We start from the raw sequence: 22,995 nt of genomic DNA, 5'->3' as shown, positions 1-22,995 counted from the left end.
GAGAAGATACTTCTTGTCCAGGTATTTTTAACGCACATTATTTAGTCAAAATGAGCCATTCCCTATCCTTAAAGACTTGAGTCCCATTCATGTGGATAACATATAAACTAATCAACTGTATTTCTTCTAGGATTGACATCTCCTTAGAGCAGGATACTCAGTATCAAAAGAAGAAAAACATCCAGGCAAATTTTAACTACTTGGTCCCCTACCTGTGACAGAGGGAGGCACATGTCTACATTTCTCAACCTCACTTATCTTGACACTGTTTGGCAGATACCATCCAGAGGCATTTGTGTTCCATAGGATTCATTTTCTTTTTTTTATTTTTTTATGTTCTGGAGTATAGAGAGCTTGTCTGGATTTACTCAGCAGAATACAACATCAATTTCAATCTTTATCTTATCTAGCAGGAATAAAATCTAGTTTTTCTAATGAAATACCCACTGGCAATTTTAAATGCTACTTCATGTATGTGAGAAACAAATGTGTGTGGTAACAAAATAAGGTAAAGTATACACTTACAACATGCTTTTTGTTTTCCATCTCAAAACATAGACATTACAGATAAAGAAACAATCAAGTGAAGAAATAACATTATAGTAAATATTACATTGCTGATGAGGAATGAAGCATGAAGAGGAAACATATATAAAGCCAATGCGGCATGCTCGACTTTGAAACTATTTACAATTCTACATGCTTTGCTTCTTATTTGACCACTGTCTTTACAAACTATTGTACATCACTGCTTTCACCTCGGGACAGTTTTGCATTGAAAAGTGTTTTTTTGTGTGTGTGTGTGTCTCATCAGCCATATTTTTTTCTCCAAATTATCTTTTTTTTTAAATCTTCCATAACTATCTTCTATAACTGAGCACAGACTTGAAGCCCAACTCACACTTAATTTATGGAGGAAAGTACATGGGAAAGAAGAGCATAAGAATGGGGTAAGAGGCCTGACTTGAAGTCAGTGGATGGCATAGAATCTGAAGATTTCTTGAGAGATGGGGTCCACTATAGAATTTCCTGTACTCGTTCTTCGCATACTCCAAGTCCTGATAAGCAATTTTTCAGAAGCAGGAGAATGGTCTCTATGTTCATGCATATATAAATTAGTTACATCCATTTTAACCGACATCATTGCTTGCTCTGTTAGGTCTTTCATTTATCCATTATGTTGGCATGTGCTTTTCTATGCAAGGTAGTGTTATATCAAACTCACCTCACACAGCCTTTATTTCCAGTGCAGATGCTTAGAGTGATAGGATGTATATAGGCTAGTATATACATAAACAAAATCACTTGTTCTGGAATCTCCATGTCCACATAGAGAGGCTCCATTTTCTCCCCCATGTATCTTTGCCTATTTCATGAGTTAAAGCAGAAGCTCACAATTCCATTCGTTCATTAAGTCAAAAGTCTTTCTCCATGTAAGAGCCTTCTTTTTCATATAGTAGTATTTGCTGGGCAAAGTATACTCATGTGGAAGTAATCACTGAAATTCTTTGAAAATTAGAAAAGACAAACCTCACCAACTATGGGTTCAATGTTAAAGTCAATGAAAGCATCAAATGGATTTCCAAATGATTCTATTCTCTGGTCAAAGTCATTTTGTATTTTAATAAGTAATTTGGATGTTGAATAAAGCATTCACAAAGGGTAAAATTATCTCAATTACTTACAAACTAACTAAAATCCTAAAATCACCTCAACTTTTTACTCTGTACACACCATTTTTAGGAAAACAAGGTAGATTACAAGGGGAAAATTGATACACAGGCAGCAGGTGCTATTCATTTAAACAATAAAGGAAACGTAGCAGGGAAGAAAAGTGGAGGAGGATCAGCCAGGAAAAAGTATGAAAATGTTGTAAGGAAGTTCTTCCTTTGTGTCCTAGTTTAAATGATCTAATAAAAATACATTCCATATAAATTACATAAATAATCAAATAACTAAATAAGTGCAAGCAAAAGCCTCTCAGGTTAAGTTTTTGTAGCATTTTTTTGTAGGATTTTTCTGGGACTTCCTTGGCATTCTTTAGGTCCTGGATGTGTTCACTGGTGCTTACTCTTGAGGCTAGCTTAGGTTTGGGAGTATAATGAGCTTGCTTTATTTATGTTCTTACTTCTGGTGATGACTTTTTATAGTTCTATGAAATTCATATAATTCTGCAGAAATTTTAGTGTAATAAACATTTTGGATACACTTTTTTAAACAGAATGTCAAAGACCTTAAGCTACAGCAATCAACTATGAGTGGAAATATTTAGAAATATTACATTTTTGTTGTTAGTAATATACTTTTGGTTCAGCTGGGTAAATATTTAGTGAGATCGTATTAAGCAAATGTAGAGTGAGATTTTATAGGTCTTATGATCTGATAAAGGAGTGTTAATAATAATTATCTCCAGGCACATACTCAGAGATTATGTCAATGAAGCTGACTGAGGATGCAAAGCAGAATTGTGCAGAGATATTTAGAATTTATTTCCAAATCCATATTTTAAATGTAAGCTTTGCCTAAATATTAAATAAGTTAAAACAAAAATCTGTGACGTCCTCATCAGTATTAGTACAACTGTCCTTCTGAGTGTAAAACAATCAAAGGTTGGAGGCCTAAGCCACAGAAGATAAGACAAAAAGGATAGCCAACAATTTGGCTTCTGTTCTCCAAAGTAATCTGGAACCTAGGGTATAAAGGGATCCCTCTAAAAGTCCCATGAAACTCTGGAAAATAATCTATACTCTTGATTAGAAAAGTCACAAAGACCACGGATATCCTTATGACCCCCCATTTTGTTTTGAAAGATGAATAATATGTATGCAAACACAAGGCGGAGGATTGCAGGACAGGTGATGAACACCATCGTGACACAAAAGTATACAGTCAGTGCACAGTGGCTCCCATGAGGGAAAAAGAAAAGTGGCATGTCATGACTCCAGGTAAAGAAGATGAACGATGAGAATAGAGAGGCCAGTACTGGACCGATTTTGGAGGGCTTTGTGTCTCCTGGTGTTAGAATGACTTTTATTCTAAGGAGGATGGACACTGCTGCTGATTTTTCAGTGGCAATGGCATGCATAGGTAATTGTTTTCTATACATATTCTGACAGTTGAAGTAAGATAACTTTTAAGATTAAGACTAGCAGCAGGCACATCTGTAAGGAGACTCTTTCCCATGTAATAGAAGAGTGATGTACAGTCTTGGGGCCAGTGGCACAATGGATAACTCATGTAACTATGAATCAGAAAAGTGATGTCGAGGAGCTGAAAGACAGTCTAGAGACATGGACCTGAGAAGTGGTCACCATAGAAAATCTACAGAGTGTGCTGATTTATCATATTGAACTTGCTTTAGCACTCTGCCACATCTGATTTCAAAGCAGATTCTGGCATAAGGGAGCAGTCTTAGCGAAAGGCCAGGGGAGTTTGCTGAATCAATGCCTGGACGTGGGTAGGCCTGGACCTCAAAGGAAGTGTGAAAATGGAACTTCCAGAACATAAGAATTTAGTGTCAGCCCTTTATTTAGGATACAGTAAAACAATTCTACAACTGATTCTTTTCTTTAAACTGCCAAATTTATTTCTCTTTGATTATATTTAAAAATAACACCTACTTTCAAAAATAACCACATTCAAGCTGCTATTGTGGTTGGTTTTTGAGTAACTAAATAAAATTCTTAACATTGTAAAACTCTCCAACTCTTAATGATTAGACCTTGAAAGTTTCAAAGGGACCCATAAAGATGATGCTGCATAGCTCCACTAGCACTTTAGTCCATGTGTCAGAAACCCAAATGGCAAAGGAATATGGGAATTTTGGGTCCCTTGTATGCATTGATAACTTGGGGTGTTCCTGGACCCTTGTCCTGTGAATTCAAAGAATGAAATCCATGGACCAGAGGATAAGGTTTAGAAAAATTTCATTATAGCTTAAAACTTAAGGAGTAAGAAGAGAAGGGGTCTGAAGCCCAGAACATAAGAGAATGAAGCAAGGTGGAGCTGTGGCCGAGGAAGGCGAGAGCGGGTTTGAGAAGCCCACCTTGAGACTCAGGTCTTGTTTTATTTTTATTACTTTCCCATGGGGAGTGGCTATGTGAGGAGTACCAGGTTCACAGGCTGTTTTTATGAACCCCATGGGTAGGTGGCAGGTTTAGCCAGTTCACTCCTGATGCCAGCAGTCTGGGTTCAGGAATCTTGGAAATCTCTAGAAAGGGAGTGGAAAGACTACCTTCCGTGAAGGGTGAGAAGTTAAGGAAAGGCCAGATCTTTCTGATGTTTCTGACCTGGAGTAAAGTGTAATGACCTGTAGTAAAGTGTAATGACCTAGATTTTTTCCTGCTGACTGAAGGGCAATTCCTGCAGTTAGCCAGGAAATGGCCACTTACCTCCGGGTGTGTTACCACTAAGCTGCCTACTCAATTTCTGTGTTCTATCAACAGGTCATGATTTTCTTTTCAGGCCAAATTATCAGTGCTCACATATAAGATCACATCAAATTTACATTTAAGATCACATAAGGTTTCTCAATATACCTAGGGCCAATCTATATCTGCAGAGTACAAAGTTTGTATAAATACAGTTATAGGAATGAATATCCTTTCTAACTGACTCTAATAACCTCTGCCTTTTGTCTGTAGCCTTTACAGAAGAGAAGGTAATAACAGATCATAACCACAGTCAGGCAAACTGTAGGATAAAAGAGTGAGGATGCAACTTGAAAGTAAGAAAAGATGAGTTTATAATCAGGAATGGACCAAGGTTAAATGATCCATCTATAACCCAGCTTCTTGGAAGTACCAGGACAGATTTAGTTAAAATCCAGTAAATTCTCCTTTTATTCTTCCCTAAGCAGGATCACCAAGAAATGCACAATTAAAAGATTTTTTTTTCAGAACCAGTTTAATAACCCACAGGCTCCTGAATAATTATTTTGGTTTGACTTATTCAGCTAGGATGCTAACATCATTTAAACATATTGTTTTTCACTTTTTTTCCTGGATTTCTTTTAGAATCCCAAAGCTATAACAAGTATGTAATTTACCAGAGAAAATGAAATTGCTCTTTGCTAAGTACACATTGAAAATTATATGCTATAATATGTACTGCACATTGAGTATAGTAAAAAAAAAAAAACTATATGGCTATATTTTCACATCCAAATTTGAAACCTAGTCTGTGTAATTGGGCATGCATTGCAGCATGCAGAGAAATTCCTCTTATGCATTAAAAACTGTCTGGAGACAAGGGACATTTTCTGCTTTTTTTAAAAAAAACAATATCATATCAGGAGCACAACTTCTTAAATAAAACCTCCAATACAAAAGCACATTAAGAGGAATAAAAACGAATTTGTCTACAGTAAACTTAAGCTACTTAATCAATAAGAATCACAGACAACATCACTTAAATGAGTATCATAGGGCATTTGTAATCTAATAAAGAAATGGAATCTTCTAGAAAATATACTATGATGTCCTGAAAATGAATGACAACCAGAGAATAGAATTGTTCAATTTACCCACTTCCTCCCTAACCTCAACATAGTGCCTTCACAGCTGGTGGATGCAGCTAGAGTGGCCTTTTGCAATCACCAATCTGTCCCAGACTCTCAGAAGGTGCCTAGCTCATCAAGAGAAGTATACCCTGTGGGATAGTCTTTTAAGTGACTTCTCCTCCCTTTCCTCATTATTGACCAAGCAACTTCTCACATTAAGACAGCTAACATTCTTGATCTCCTTGGAGTATATCAAATATGCATCTGCTTCAGAGAATTTGTATTTGTAGCTCTCAGTGCCTTGAATGTCCTTCCCTTGTCATCTGCCAGCTTTGCTCCTTCACGCTCTCCTTATCTTTCTTCAGCCTCGGTAATTGACCAATCCCTAATCAGAAACTCGTCACTTTCCTTATCCCACTTTCCCTTCCTACTTAGCTCTCATTTTTGTTGTCTATTAACTCTGTAGGACTTTTACACAATGATTTTATTTTTATTCATTGTGCATTTTACAGTTGGTATCAGATGTCATGGTGCAATATCCACATCTTGTCCTTTGCTCCCAGGAGCGTTGCACTAGATTACTCACAGCTGATTTCCATTCCAGACCTAGTCTGTAGTAAGAGAGCCATCTTGCTATTATGTGAGCTGTCCACATGCACAGTGATCAGCGGTGGGATGCATAGGCTCTATCCCATCATTCAAATGAGGACAATTCCTAGGAGTCACGACCTCTGAGAACTCCAAATGGGTACTCCCTTGGCTGTTTCCAATAGCACCATTTCAAAATTCCTCCTCCTACTAATCCTCCTTTCTTCCCTTCCACAAATGCTATTCTGGGGCTGGAGAGATAGCTCAGAAGTTAAGGTGTTGGCCTGCAAAGCCTACGGACCCAGTTTAGATTCCCCAGTATGCACATAAAGCCAGATGCAAAAAGTAGCACAAACATCTTGGAGTTCTTTAGCAGCTGCTAGAGGCCCTGGCATGCCCTTTCTCATTCTTACTCTTAACTCCCTCTCTCTCTTTCTTTCTCTCTTCTCCCTCTTTCTCTCTCCTCTTGCAAATAATTAAAATAAAAAAAAAATTAAAAGGAAGAAAATAGCTTTCTTTAAAAAGTGCTTTTATGTCAGCTTCACGTTTTGTGTTCACAAATTTCAACCACAAATTACCTAGCACTAAGTGCTGCCACCCTCACAAACGAAGAAACTACAGTCAGGTCTAAGTCACCTGCCCAGAGTCAGATGGCTGGTGAACAGTGAGTGATCCGGGGCAAAGTCCGCATAGTCTAGAGATCCAGCGAGTGTGCGACCTGTCAATGTTGCTCACACAACCATACATTTGTAACACATCAAATACTACAGAGTGAGAACATGGAAAAATGGGGATTCTAGATACGGGATAAAAAGTGAAAATATCAGATGAGATTAGCTGTTAAGGACTAATGGGGAGTATGAGTAACTTAGCAGATAATAACATGAATGCACTGGATTTGAGTGTTAAATTCAGCAGAACAGATGTTTTCAGAAATACAATGATAGTAAAATGCCATAGAATATTTGGTAAAATGATAATTTATGCAAACACAGAAGCCAAAGTTTATTACAGCCATTTCAAACAGCTACCAGAAGAGGCAGGAGGCCTTTGCAGTCCACATTTCCTTCCTACTGGAAGTTTTAGGGCTGGTTTAGTTACCATGCTTACTGCTCTTGTGATTATAGCAAAGACATTCATCATTTCTGATGCTCCTTATTCATATAAAAGCTGCTGTGCTCAAATAAATTAATGTGGTGGTGATTTCTTAACCATAATCTATTTTTAAAGTAATTCCATGAGTATAAGCATGTTTACAGATTTACCTAGTTCATATTCTGACACTGAAACAGAATGGTGGGACAATCTTCAAATCTATCTTCAAATCTTCTTTTACTGAAAAGCTCAGAACCACATATCAAACTGCAATGACCATAGACAGCCTTGATGGAAAATCTTCCTAGCAGGAACCACCCATGTTGTAAACACCACATGTCTTCTTTGTTGGTTTTCTTTTCTTTTCCTTTTACGAAGAACATACTTTTTATGGATAAATCATGTGTTGATACCATATGTTCCTTCCCCCCTGCCCCTAATTGGGATGCTGGTATTCCCCATGTGGTTGTGGGTTATGCATTGTAAGACCAGCAGTCAGTTAGTTATTGGGGAGAGGGTATGATGTCCCAACCTATGGCTATTGCAGTCTTTGCACTCCCTCTTCTGAAAAATTTCCTGAGTTTGGTGGGTATTTTTTTAGTCAATTTCAGTGATGAGCTCTTAGAATCCTCTGTATTTCTGCTTTGATATGTGTTAAATATCTTAAGCATCTGTCTCCTTCCCCCCTGGTGCTGATTGTCAGGCTCACCATGGTAGTAGCACTCTTGCTTATCTCCCCAGTTCCTCTGTGGTTTCACATGGGCCTTCTTTGGGGACAATATGCTGGCTACTTTAGTTTTAAGATTGATTATTTGTTGTTTTGATATTTAAAACACTTTTCTTCTCATTTACATATAATGTGTAAATATAACTTCTCTGGATGCATTTCCCTTCAATAATGTGTACCAATGCCATGATTTCAATTTCCTTGAAGACACAGAGCAGGCTGTGTCCTCTAAATATAGGAAACTGCACTGGATTCATAGTTATTATTGTCCTACAAGCATTACTTTATTTTTACTATTTTTATTGTTTTGTTTCCTGAAATAAGAGTTGCTTTGTAGACCAAGCTGGCTGAGAACTTGCTATGCAGTCAGGGCTCCAAGTGTTGATTCTATTATTTCAGGTTTCCATATTGGGATGACAGGCTTGTACCACCACACCTGGCCCTACATCAGTGTGGTAAATCATAGTTCTAAAATTGCTAATACAGTAATTCAAATTTCTAATTAAACTTTTCATAGAAATTCTGTTCTTACAGAAAATGAAAAAAAGAGTTAAAGGTAACAAGATTTTCTGTAATTTTACTTTTAATTTTTCAGATTTCAAGGTTCTCGACATTAAGTAATGATGGTAATCTTTCCCATAAGCAGACATTCTGATTAGCAAACAAGATGAATGAATTTCTGAGGACACTATGATTAAAACTCTTAATAGATATCCTTCAAGCCAATTAAAAAGTCTAGAATGCAAATCTCCTGGTGCACAACCCAGAGCCACCTCAACCTCACTACATATGTACAGATTGTTACAACCCTGTGTTTTTAACACAGAGATAACAGCCCGTGACATCCGTTTCACTTTCTCAAGCAATTTATAGACATTCAGAAAAACCTTACATAGAATACTATGTCAGGTAGAAAATAATTTTTATTTGTAAAATGGTGTTTATTCTTCCTTTTCCTCTTTCTTTTTCTATCATTCTGATCTTGTTTTCCTCCTTCACTTTGCTTCTTAACTTTTCCCAATTTTGTTATCCATTATATGCTCCTCATCCATTCTACTTCTATTTCTTTATTACGTCTCAGTATCTTTTCTCTTCCCAGTAAAAAGAAGGAAAGGTGGATTTCAACTCATGAAAGGCTGAGATAAGATTTCAACTGAAGATTTCATGACTACAAGTTCATCTCCAGACAGAACATCACCTCTCATATGTGGTAGAAGGAAAAGAGGATTGTTTCTGAGTGCTACCTACATGAATTACCTTGGAAGACCCTCAGACTTCACATATGCCATTGCATTTCTTTATTGAATTGCTATTTCAGCTGAAGCTACCTACTGCTGATGTCTGTCAGACTTTGGTTGTACGGTGAACCCAGTGGAGGACAACAAAAACAAATTGTTTGCCAAAACCTGACTGCTACAAGAAAGTGGAAAAGGTACCACCAAAAACCTGGTCAGGATGTAGATGAGTTCAGGATTATGAAATGAAAGTTACTGTGCCTTACAAAAAAATTTAGGGAATGAATGTTCCATTTATTCTTATCTCCAGTATATTTAACATTTTATTGCTGTAAAGGGTATTTTCAATATTAGAATCACATTTTTTTTTTTAACCATTGTAGGCAGAGAATTTATATTTAGAAAAAACACTGTCTAAATTGGCATTATAGCTCCAAAAATGTTGCCATTATAGCCAGGTTATAAAATATTTTGTCAACCAATTCATATCATAAAGTAAAAGATTTTTAACAAAATGAATTTCAAGTTCTCAAACTTCTTATAATAGTCTGCCAGGTTTTAACAATCTACATGATTTGAGATAGAGACGAACATTTATAATTTGGTGTAATATGATCCTTTCTTATTCTGTCCAAAATGTGTATAGTGTAAATCTTTTAATTGTGGAATTCTCTGGAACATTAAAGAAATATGATTTGCAAAGATTTTTTTTCACAAAGTAAATATATCAACTGGCTTTCTGTACCAAAGTTTTCATAATACCAATAACCTGAATAATTTGGTAATCTTTATACAAATAATACAAATTTCAGCTGTTTTGCTACATATATCTGAAATTAATCTATTAAAAAGTTCTCTTGGGGCTGGAGAGATGGCTTAGCAGTTACGGCACTTACCTGCAAAGCCAAAGGACTCAGGTTTGATTCCCTAGAACCCATGTAAGCCAGATGCACAAGCGGGTGCATGCATCTGGAGTTCCTTTGCAGTGCCTGGAGGCCCAGGTGTGCCTGTTCTCTCCTTCCCTCCCTCTCTCTCTCTCTCTCTCTCTCTCTACCTGCCTATTTCTATCTCTCTTTCAGATAAGTATATAAATTAAATTAACTATATTTTAAAGATATTCTCTTAAAAAGCTGAGTGGTAGTATATACCTGTAACTACAGCACTTGGGAGGCTGAGGCAGGAAGACCATGAGTTTGAGGCCAGCCACATATTGTGACACTGTCTCAAAGCAACAAAATAAAATTCTCTGAGAAATGTGTAATTGTATAGATGGTATAAATTGGTTAAGTGATCTATTATCCCTTCTAAAAAATGTTCATGCTATGTGACTTAGATATGTATTACTCTATAAATGTCACACCATCTCTCATAAGATGTTACTAAGATTTAATTGTGGATTCTGTCTCAAGTACAAGATAACACATCTACAAATATCGTAGTAGTTACTATGTGGCTTTAAATTTGTATACTTGTTTCTACATTTTAGAATCTAATCAAAATGTAAAAAAAATTCAGAAACATTTTTCAAAAGGACAGGGGGAAAGCAGTCATAATCTTTGTCTTTATAATATGACTAAAAGACTCAGAAAAACCAGGGTTAAAAGATCTTTTAGTCACCCACACACTCCAGGATCTTCAGAGGAGGCTTCAGTTCTTTTTCTTCCTGCAGTATTTGTTGCTTAAGAAACTCCATGAGCAGACAGGAGGTTATTATTCCTTCCCCCCACACACCATTTTCTTATTTACAACTCTAAATCTCCATAGGCATACATATAAGCACTTGAGCTGCTAATCCTATTCTTTTTATTGCTTTTTCAAATTCTGTGGAGTTTGGTCCATTTATCACCCACCTACAGCACACATCACAGTTAATTACAGTTGGTTACAAGTGTGAGACAATGAAAAATCTTGATTTACTGATTGTTTTACTTTTAGTCGGAGCCTGACAGCCTAGGCCAGGATGATGGAGACAGACATTGAGAATACTCAAAATTCACCAAAGCAGAAATCCAGAAGCTGCCGAGAGCTCAACACTAAATAAGACTTAAAGCACATCCACCAAGACTCAGGGAATTTTACAGAAGAGGGGACAAAAAGAATTCAAGAGCCACGGGAGGGAGGAAATATCCAGAGGCATTGACCACCCCTCGCACTCTCCATGACTGACTGCTGCTCTCACAACTCTCCCCACAACTCCATGGTGAAGACCAGCAATCACACTAAGGAGGGCCCTCAGTGGAGTGGGGACAGGGAGGAGGGGAATGATGTTTCCCACATATGATGTGTCCATACAGACCTTCTACTTAATAAGAAAACAAACTTGATTTAGATGGATTTCCAACCAAGCACTTTTTATTTGCACACAAAATTCCCTAAACAAAAGGTCTCGTATACAAAAGGAACACTGTAAAGATATATTTTTTAAGTTTTCCTAGAAGCAAAAGAAGGAGATACAGTTACCGAAGTAGGAAAAGCCAAACTTTAACACTGGTATTCAATGCTTATTCCATATCACTTTGCAGATCGGGACCAAACGCACACATGGAGATCATAATGGAGACGCAGTAAACTTGAAAAGTTTCATCTGAATGAAAAGTTCAATAGTTTAAAATATTAAAACGTCCTATAAAATGTATCCAATGTACTTCATAAAACACCTTTTAAGACTCTTTTAATATATTTCCTATTATTTATTTATTTGAGAGAGAAAGAAACAGGGAGGGAGAGAGAAAGAAAGAGAGAGAGAGAGAGAAAATGGGCATGTCAGGGCCTCCATCCAATGCAAACAAAATCCAGATGCATGTGTCTCCTTGTGCATCTGGCTTATGTGGGTTCTAGGGAATCAAACTGGGATCCTTTGGCTTTATAGGAAAATGCCTTAACTGCTAAGCCATCTCTCCAGCCTTAAGAGTCTTTAAAAAAGGGTTTATTTATTTATTTATTTACAAAGATAGAGAGAGAGAAGAGAAAGAGAAAGAGGGAGAAGGGGGGGGGGGAGAGAGAGAGAAGAGGAGAAGAGAAAGAGAGAGAGAGAGAATGGGTGTGCCAGGGCCACTAGCCACTACAAACAAACTGAATCTGGCTTAGGTGGGTTACTGGAGAACCATACCTGTGTCATTAGGCTTTGCAGATAAGGACCTTACCCACTGAGCAATCTCTCCATCCCCCTTCTTTTTGGTGTGTATGTGTGGTTCTGTACTGTATGTACACACTCTGTGTATACATGTGGAGGCCAAATGAAAACATTTTGTGTCCTCTTCTTTTCATTCATTTGTTTATTTCATTGAGCTACAGTGCCTTATTCACTGAATGAAGAGAGGCTGTTTTCACTTCACTTATTTACATATTTGCTTGTTTTGTTAATTCATTCAATCATTTATATTTTGGTCAGCCAGCCCCAATTATTGTCTGGGTAGACAATCTACCAGAATAGGCTTACAGATCTACATGGCTATGCCCAACTACTACCATGGATCCTAGGGAATCAGACTCAGACCCTCTCAGGCCTTCATGCTTGTGCATCAAGTTTCCTTAACCACCCAAGCCCCTTATATCCATTTTACTTGTAGTAAAAACAATATTGTCTAATGCACTAAATGACAGATAAGTCCTGTGTAAATGGGCTAGGTTTAAATTAAAATTAAATTAAAATAATCATGTTTAATTTTGCTACTATAGTATTCATTGAAAAATTATAGGCCAAGGTCAATGTTGTTGTAATTTTAAATAATCATAGCTTTGAGGTTTTAATAATTTCACCTATAATAGCTATCCTTGGTAAATGTTTTCTAAGTACTCTTCTTTACTTCACTATTCCACTTGGGCATTAAATTTACTTTCTCTTAAATAAGAAATAATAAACATAATCATTAACCTTCCAAAGTATTTGCAAAGATGACCCAATTCTTAATGAACATGTGATTGACAATATGTCCTCTGAAGATCTTTGAGAAAAATTGCCAGCTATAACTGTTCAGTTGGCAAAAAAAAAAAAGTTAAAAATCCTACAATGTAATTTATTCAACCATTCATTATTATTAAAGAAAATTGAACCTAGAACCTTTTTCCCCCTTGGTTATCGGATCTCTGTCTAACTATAGAGGCAAGAAAGTTAAATATATTTTACATACAACCCAAGGAAACTAAGAACTGAATTTGTATATACCATTTAATTTTAGTTACTACATTTTTGACATTTTAAAGAATTTAAATAAAATTAAAATTAGTGGCACTCTTTAGCACAGTTACAGGTGTGCTGGTATAAAGAAAATCCAGCCAATCTTCCATTCTGTCCCTAATTTTAAAAGTTGGTATATATTTATCAATCTGAATGACAAATGAAAACATAACATATCAAAACTTATGGGACATATTGAATACAACTCTAAAAGGGAAGTACATAGCACTAAATGCTTACATTATAAGAATAAAGAAATCTCAAACAAATAACTTACATAGCCATTTGAAGGCACAGGAAAGATAAGAAAAGTCCAAGCCCAAAATTACCACACTAAGGAAAACTGACGAAACAAGCAAGGGTCCTGTTTTCCTGATGAACCAGATACTAACACAAAAGGGAAGGAGACCAAAACAGAGAAAAATCAACTCCTACCAAATCTGAGAACCAGAGCCTCAGAGGCCCCCAATACCTGAGCACTGAAGCAGACCAAAAATGAACCCAACATGGCTCAGGGAAATTTTGCGGAAGAGGGGGCGGAAAGAATGTCAGGGTCACGTGTTGGGTCATGATATGCAGAGACATTTATCGTACCAATAACTGTGGGCTAACTCCATAATGCATGACCCATTTACATCAACAAGGAGGGGCCATTGGGAGGGTGTAGGTCATGGATGAGCCTAAACAATGGTACCAAACTACCTGTATTTGCTGAAAAGAAAACTAATAAATTAAATTTAAAACTATATTTAAAAAAAGTACTACACAGAAAGAAATTATCAATATCAAAGCAATAAACAATGAATTATAAATAAAGAAACAATTAAAAAATGAAACAAATAGCTGGTACTTCAAAAAAACAAACAAACAAACAAACAAAACTATAAGATTGATAAACCACTGTCCAAATTAATCAAAGAAAACAAAGAGAAGACTCAAACCAGCAAAAATGAAATGAAAATGGAGATATTACAACTGATACCAGTGAAAACTTAAGAAGCATTAAGACATATTTCAAAAACCTATATTCTAAAAATTAGAAAACTTGGAAGAAATGGATGAATTCCTTGACTCATATAACCTCCTAAAACTAAAATCAGAAAAGACAGACTTCCTAAACAAATCTATTACTTCTAATGAAATTTAAAAAGTAATTTAAAATCTCCCAACAAAAAAAGACCAGCCCCAGATAGATTCAGTGCTGAGTTCTACAGAACCTTCAGTCAAAAACTAAAACCACTTCTCAAATTATTTTGCACCACTGAAATAGAGGGAATACTCCCAAATTCCTTCTAGGAATCCAGCATTACTCTAATACCTAAACCAGACATAGATGCAACAAAAGTAGAAAATCATAGAACAATATTCCTAATGAACTTACACATACAAATTATCAATAAAATCCATGCAAACTCAATTCAAGAACACATCAAAAGCATCATCCACTTAGATCAAGTAGGTTTCATATCAGGGATGCAGGGCTCGTTCAATATACAGAAATCAATAAATGCAATTCACCACATAAATAAATTGAATCACAGGAGTCAACATGATTATTTCAACAGATGCTTGCAGAAAGGAACTTTGACATATTATAATATCCCTTCATGATTAAAACACTGGAGAGACTAGGGATTAAGGGATGATATTTCATCATGAAGGCTATTTATAATGTACTTAAGGTCCTCACTAAATAGATTAAAATGTAAAGCATTCCCATTAAGTTCTGGAACAAGACAGGAAGGCCCACTCTCACCATTGATTTTGAACATAGTACTTGAAATCTAAGCTCAAGTGATAAGACAAGATATATAAATAAAAGGTATGCAAACTGGTAAGGAAGAACTCAAACTAGCCCTATTTGTAGATGACATTATTTTATATATAACTGGTCCAAAAGACTCCACCAAAAAATCTTCTAAAGGTGATAAATTCTTTCAGTAAAGTAATAGGATACAAAATCAATATACAAAAATAAATAGCCTTCTTATATGCCAAAGATAAATATATGTAGAAAGAGATAAATGATGTTGTCCCATTTTCTATAGTCAAAAAATTAAATACCTTGGAATATGACTGAGGATGTGAAAAACCTGTACAAAGAACACATACAAATACTGAGGAAAGAAGTTGAGGTGGTCACAAGAAGATGGGAAGACCTCTTAATCTCATGGATTATAAGAACTAACATTGTAAAAAATAGCCATCCTATCAAAAGTAATTTAATTCCAATGAAAATTCCACAAAATACACAGATAGAAAAAATTGTCTCAGAATGCATATGAAAAAAACATAAGGCCTTGCATAGCCAAAAATAACCTCAACAAAAGAAATACATCTGCAGGTATCACCACACGTGATTTCTAGACATGCTGCAAGGCCAGGTTAACTAAATAGCATGGTAATGGCAAAAAAAAAAAAAAAAGCCACTTTGATCAATGGAAAATAATATAAAACCCTTCTCTAAATCCAAGCAACTATAGCAACCTGATCTTTAACAAGGGGCCCAATATACACAGTGGAAAAAAGACAGCTTCTTCAACAAATGTTGCTGGAGAAATTAGATGACCACATATAGAGTAATAAAATTAAAGTCACTTCTCTTACCCTGCATTAAAATCAACTCTAAATGATTAAGGATCTCAATACAATATCTGAAACTCTGAAACAACAAGAAAAATATATGGAGGACACTACAATATAAGCATAGGAAAAAACATCCTGAATAAGACCCCATTAGATCAACACTCAACCACTGGAACCTCAAGAAATGAAAAAGCTACTGTACAGAGAAGCAAACCATCAAAGAGTCAATAGATATACCACAGAAGGGGAGAAAATCTTCACCAGCTATTCCTCAGGCAAGGGCTAATATCTAGAATCTACAAAGAACCTAGAAAAGTAAATTAAAAAAATCAAATCACCCAATCAAAAATGTGGTATAGATTTGGACAGAGAATTCTCAAAGGTAGAAATACAAATGACATTATACACTTAAGGAGATGTTCAATATCTTTAGTCATCAGAGAAACACAAATCAAACCAACTCTGAGATTTCATCTCATTTCAGTTAGGATGACATTGATAAAAAACAAAAAAATCAAATGACAACAAATGTTGGAAAGGCTGAGGGAAAGAGGAACCCTTATCCACTGCTAGTGGGAATGAAGACTCGTACAACCACTGTGGAAATCCGTGTGGTGACTGCAGAAAAAGATGAAGCTGTGTCTATCACTTGATCCAGTTATACCACTCCTAGGCACATATCCTAAAGACTGTATTCTTTTTAAAAATACTTTATTTATTCATATGCAACCAGAGAGAGGAAGAGAGGGACAGAAGGAGGGAAGGATGGGAAATAATGGGCATACCAAGGACTTTTGTAGCTACAGACTCCACATGTATGTGCCACTTCATGCATCTGGCTTTACATGGGCACTAGAGAATTGAAATGAGGGCTGGGAGACTTTGGTAACAAATATCTTCAGCAATTGAGCCACCTCTCCTGCCTTTTATTTTATTTTATTTTATTTTATTTTATTTTATTTTATTTTATTTTATTTTATTTTATTTTATGTTTTAATGGCAGGGTCTTATTTTAGCCCAGGCTGATCTGGAACTCATTCTGTAGTTTCAAGCTGGCCTTGAACTCATAATAATCCTCCTACCTCTGCCTCCTGAGTGCTGGGATTAAATTCGTGTGCCACCACACCTAACTAAGACTGTATTCTTTACTATAGAGTTACTTAGTTAACCATGTTTGTTGCTGCTCTATTCACAATAGCTTGAAATTGGAATCAGCCCAGATAGATAACCATCAACTGATGAAGTGATGATGAAAATGTGGTTGATTTACACAATGGAATTCTACTCAGTTGTAAAAAAAAATGAAGTAATGAAAATTTCAGGAAAATGTAGTTAGAAAAAAGTCACTCTAGATGAGGTAGCACAGGCACAAAAAGACAGGCCCTGCATGTTCTCTCTCATCTGCAGTTCCTAATTGGGATCAACTGGAGATGAGTGCAGACAGTAGTGAGCACCAGGAATATGGACATAAAACCAGAATGAGACCAGGAGAGAGAAGAAATAGGGATAAGAGAGAGAAGAAGTAACCTGACAGGTTAGTGGAGGGACAGAATATTAGGGGTGAGAAGGGCTTGGATGGATGGGTGCAGGGAGGCTCTGTGGGGGTGCTTACACAAAAGTTAACACAACACAAATGAGTTTCATAGCAACCCTCATCTGGCTAGCATTCTACAAGATATAACCACCTATACAGGGTAAGAGAGGACAGTCCAGACAGAAGGGGGGAAAAGCTTAGCCTTAAAACCATTGACTCTGGCTGGTATCCCAAACCCAGAATTGGGCTGCTTCCCACAGTAAGCTGTTGACCAGGAAATCCCTTGAGATCCCCAAAACAATGTAGGCAATTGTCAAAACACTTGATTACCTGCTAAAGCTAAAGGGTGAGAACCTACTGCTGAAGACACCACAAGCTGCAGTCATAGGACATTGGAATACCATGTTGGAAATGACAGGTTAGCCCTCATAATGCTGGAAAGTCTTATGGGAGTCACTGGAGGACAACAGTAACCAACAGCATGAAAAAGCAGGGGACCCTGCAGACTCCAAACTCAAGTAGATGGACAAGACATATACAATTCTGCAATGGTGACACACAGCCTCTGTAGGTAACTAACTGTTCATTCATTGGGCATGTGGCCTGAACAGTGGGAAACAATTTATATCTGGTACTGGAAACAAGTTGATTGTCATAGTTAGGAAAATCATATTTCAGAGAGAAGCTACCATTGCTCTCTGGTGATGAAGAGTGGGCTTGCACACCAAAAAATCTCTCAAATAACTTTGCATACCGCCTTTAACCCAAGCTTCTCTCGCTTTTGTCAGGAGAATCTGTTTTATTTTACTGATGACAGAGAAATCGGAGGAGAGCTGAGACCCACTTATAAGAGAAGAAGATAGCCGACTGCCCACCACAAGATGCACCTACTATAACACATCTGCCCAGGTCCAGGAAAAAATGCAGAGGAAGTTGCAACATGAATATCGCTTTCTACCCAGCCTTAAAGTGACAGAATTGGTGATCAATCAAAACCTATGAAATCAGAAATCCAGAGACTACAGAGAACTCAACACTAAATCAGACTACTAACAGGTCTGCCATGGTTAAGGGATCATTGTAGAAGAGAGGACAAAAAGATTGTAAGAGCCTCAGAGGGCCTAGGAAGAACTGAGGCACAGCCTCTCCTCCCCTTGCTACCTCACAGGAACTGACTGAGGCCTCATGAACCTAACCCTACAGTGAACACCATAATCCCACTGCAGATGGCCCCCAGGGAAATGGGAGCAGGGGTAAGGGGATAAAACTGTATAACTTTTTTTCTAATATACTTAAAATAATTTTTTAAGTTTATGCATGTTGTTAAATTTTGCAGAAAACTAAATAAATAATATAACTCAGAATGCAAAAGTTTATTATATGTCCTATATTTTTAAGTGAATGTCTCTTAAAGAAGTATTTTTTCCAGGTGCAGTGACTCAGGCCTACAATCCCATCACTTGGGAGGCTGAGGCAGAAGCAGTAGCTTGCTTCAAGTTCAAGGCCACAATGAGATCCAGTCACAAAAAGGATAAGAACAGGGCTGGAGAGATGGCTTAGCAGTTAAGGTGCTTGCCTGCAAAGCCAAAGGACCTAGGTTCAATTCCCCAGGACCCATGTAAACCAGATGTACAAGGTGGTGCATGAGTCTGGAGTTTGTTTGCAGTGGCTGGAGGCCTCAGTGTACCTGTTTTCTCTCTCTCTTTCTACCTTCTCCTTTCTCTCTCTCAAATAAATACAAATTTAAAAATAATAACAATGGCAACAACAACAGAAGAGTAAAAATATATGTTTTTATGTAAGGAAAAGAAAGTGGTTTTCAGTGATGCATTATTGGTTATGAAGTAAGTTATAAATGTCATACTCAGGAGATGAAAATTATTCCCCTTAAAATACAACCCTATCCAGATCATAGCAGAGCATAATGAACCAAAGATTTCAATATAAAATATGACAAGAAAAGGGGATGACTTCACTTTCATTTGCATGTGATAATGAATGAAAACTCAGTAACAGTATCTGAACAGAAAACACGTTATTATTTCCAAAAAGAAGAAATGATGCATGATATGATATGAGACTCAAGTAGGAAAAAGTGTCTGGTGAAAATTTAACAGAAATGTAAATGAAGATATTCTATGTTCTGAGAATTATTTTGTTTCCTTTTACAAGATGCCAGGAAATGAACAAGCCTTGTTGGGTGAACAGTGGAACATTTCAATCTCAACACAACACCTGCCAAATGAGTCCACATATCACACCTCAGGACTGGTACTGAACAGACCTGGCACAGAAACTACTTCCTACAAAGCAACATTTTCAAAATGGACCAATTTCTTAATATTTCAATGATGAAACATGCCCTTGAGGCATTTCCTTGTCCTGGTATTATGCTTCAAGAGTTACTTATTTTCAAGCCTCTGGGGAAGTTTTCTTGAGAATATCATATTTATCACCCAGAGAAGTTAATTTCTGAGACATCTGTCAAAACATGAAGGAGCTTCCCACTGTTCTGTGATGTGGTATCAGGTTGCATGTTATAGTTTCAAACCCTGCTCAGCTTTGTGGAAGAATATGTGGGCCAGTGGACTGCTCTATGTTCTCTAGGAACAGCTTATTACAATTAACCCTTTCATTACATGAAGCATCTTGATAAACCTTTCATGTTTCCCAAAGTAAGCAATGTTTAGTTTTTGCTTCCATGAACTACCATGCCTTTGAATTAAAATTAAAATCCTGATACATAAAATTCATGTAACTATTAATATTTGTACTTGGTAATTGAGAGAAATATTATGTCTTTTACAACTGTCATAGTTAAACACTGTCCCAATGAATTCTTTCTGTTCTGCTAAAACACTTGTAAGCGTCTATCAGGAAGTTTGAGCAGTTTGCATATCTATTTTAAAGTTACTTCACACACAAACAAATAAACAAGCAAGAAAGACTACATGAGGACATGGTATAATATACAACTGGACCAAATAATTTGCATTATATATTGATTTAGTTGATTAATTAAGAGAAAAGAATTTCTCCTTTATTTGTCCTTTTCTAAGCTTAAAAATGTAAATTTGTCTCAGATATCTATAAGGGAAGATGCATCAGTAAACATTCATTCTAATCTTCAAATTTAGAAAATAATCAATTCCTACCTCCATCTCCAGACCCCGATCCTGCATCTGGAAAGAGAAAAAAATAATTTATATTCACTTATTTTTTGTTTGTTTTTTTTTTTCTTGAGGTAGGGTCTCACTCGATCCCAGGCTGACCTGAAGTTCACTATGTAGTCTCAGGGTAGACTCAAACTCACAGTGATCCTCCTACCTCTGCTTCCTAAATCCTGCCATTAAAGGCGTGCACCACCACGCCTGGTAAAATATGACTTTGTAACAATCAAGGTTAGTTTCTTTTTTGTTTGGTTTGGACTTTTGAGACAGGGAATCTTGTATCCTGCTGGCCTGGAACTAGTTGCCTACAGGAGGATGACAGTGCACTCCTGATCCTCCTGTCTCCACTTCCCAAGAATTGGAATTATAGGCATGCAGCACCAAACACAGCTTGTTTATCTTCTTAGGACTGAAACATCATTGGTTTTAAAAATTACTAATATTTCATCTGATAACATGTAGCCGTATAAATTCAAACTAATTTCTATTAATATAATTAATACAACAAGATATTATTTCTATTCTTAAATTTTATGACACAGATATTATCCAAATTTTGAAAATTCTTAAACTTGACTATATAACATTCCTCACATTCTAATTTCTTTTTTGTCCTTTTTAATTTTGATCAGGCTTAATTTGTATATTTTGATAAAAAATTGAAAATGAAATGCTTTAAACAATCAGGTTTTAGAAATTAAACAGTATGATGCAAGTGGCAAGTTCATAACTGAGACTTATATTCTTGCAAACTACATTTAAAATATCCACTTTATATAGTGGATAATAGGTTGACAAATGCCACAATTGTGGGTTATGGTATATTCAACTAAATAAGTATTTGTTTTTAAGTGAGTAAAAAAATAAGCCTAACTTTTGCCCTTGTGCTCAAAATTGGCTCCACAGTGAGAGATGATGACAGAGAAAACATCACCCTTTTCTGGGAATCTCTACTTCCCCCTCTCTCCTGTCCATGCACTTACCCCTAGTCAGACTGTCTATGTCTGAGAACTCAAGTTTCTAAGAGTACTCAGTTTCTTACTTTGAGTCAAACCATTAAGATTCCATCAGTTCCTATGTAGACACTATCATCTCACTGCCTTCCTACTTCATTGCTTTCTATTTAATTATATGAATTTCAGTTAGTGCTGGAAATATGACAATATGTATATTCTCTATCAGGTATGCTCTCATCCCACAATTAAACCTTATCCAAAGTTCAGGACACACATCAAATGCCACCTGTATGCATTTGCATTTGATATGTTAGCCCAGTTAGTATAAAATATATCTTCTACTTATCTACTTCCATGACACTTTGCCAAGAGACTACAGTGAGTGGTTTGGCATATGAAAATCAACAGAGGGCCAACATACATAGGAAAATGGGAACCTCCCCAAAGGCCCCTCTTGTTATGGCATTAACACTATCATGAGGGAACAGCAGTTAAATTGCCAGTCTTAGTTGTAACTCACATAACTAAATTCATAGGGTCTAACACTGTGAAGATATCAGAATGTCAATTCATTGATTGGGTGCTACTGGATTGGAGATGTATCTTTGGACCAGCACACTCTTTCCTTAAAGGCAAGCTAATGGATTAAAAACAATTTATAGTAAAAACTCTGCTTAGCACACATAGAAATAAGCGAAGGATTATAATCCTATGATTTAGCAGTTTAATAAAAACATATCCAGTAAGGCTGAAACACTCAGCCTTGTATCAGATCATATTCCTGACAACTCAACCTACCCTGTTAGGGTACAGCACAACATGGTTTCTTTAGGAAAGAACAGCATTTAAATAGTTAATGTTCAGTGTTTCCTCTTAAAGTACTTTCACAAGAACAGTCTGACTTGACTGTATTTGAATTAATTTGAAAGCTTATTTCAGTATCATCTGATTCATAAGGACTAAATCACAGGATGCACTATTTTAGAGTGAATGCATCTTGTCTACATATTAGCTGAATGTATAGTTTATTTCCCTTTCCTACAAAGACCATAAACTGGAAGTCAAGTACAATGTATGGTCTATCCTTCTGTATTTCTATGTGACACACCTGTTCAACAGATGACACAAGAATTCTCATTCAGTCTTCCTAAGGTGATACTTCCTGTCTAATGTGTGTGGTAATGCAAACTCCATTGGGCTATGTTGAAGCTTATTTTACACTTATAAGCTCTGCCTGGCACACAATGATTAAAATATTAAGAAAACCTCTTGCCTATTCATCTTTATGTTTTCCAACAACCACACACAGCTGGGGAATACCAGAAAAAGAAATTGTGTACTAGTAGTTTGGCTTGCATTTACCACATGTTTCTTAAACTTCAAGAGAAGTGGTCCTTAATGCAATTAGTGTTTTAGTTGACCCAAAT

At 36.4% G+C, this 22,995-nt stretch overlaps 1 protein-coding gene across 1 annotated transcript in view; it reads right to left on the bottom strand.

Moving 5' to 3' along the window:
* Window positions 1-22,995, bottom strand: part of Tmeff2 (transmembrane protein with EGF like and two follistatin like domains 2) — a 269,110-nt gene that overhangs the window by 232,050 nt on the left and 14,065 nt on the right. The window contains exon 4 of the mRNA XM_004660244.2: window positions 20,598-20,624. Within this exon, the coding sequence (XP_004660301.1) occupies window positions 20,598-20,624 (27 nt within the window). The remainder of the gene's footprint in view (window positions 1-20,597; window positions 20,625-22,995) is intronic.

The sequence above is a fragment of the Jaculus jaculus genome, chromosome 4 (genome assembly GCF_020740685.1).
Source record: "Jaculus jaculus isolate mJacJac1 chromosome 4, mJacJac1.mat.Y.cur, whole genome shotgun sequence".
Taxonomy (NCBI): domain Eukaryota; kingdom Metazoa; phylum Chordata; class Mammalia; order Rodentia; family Dipodidae; genus Jaculus; species Jaculus jaculus.
Note: the sequence above shows the minus strand (reverse complement) of the source record. Positions and strands in the feature narration are given on the sequence as shown.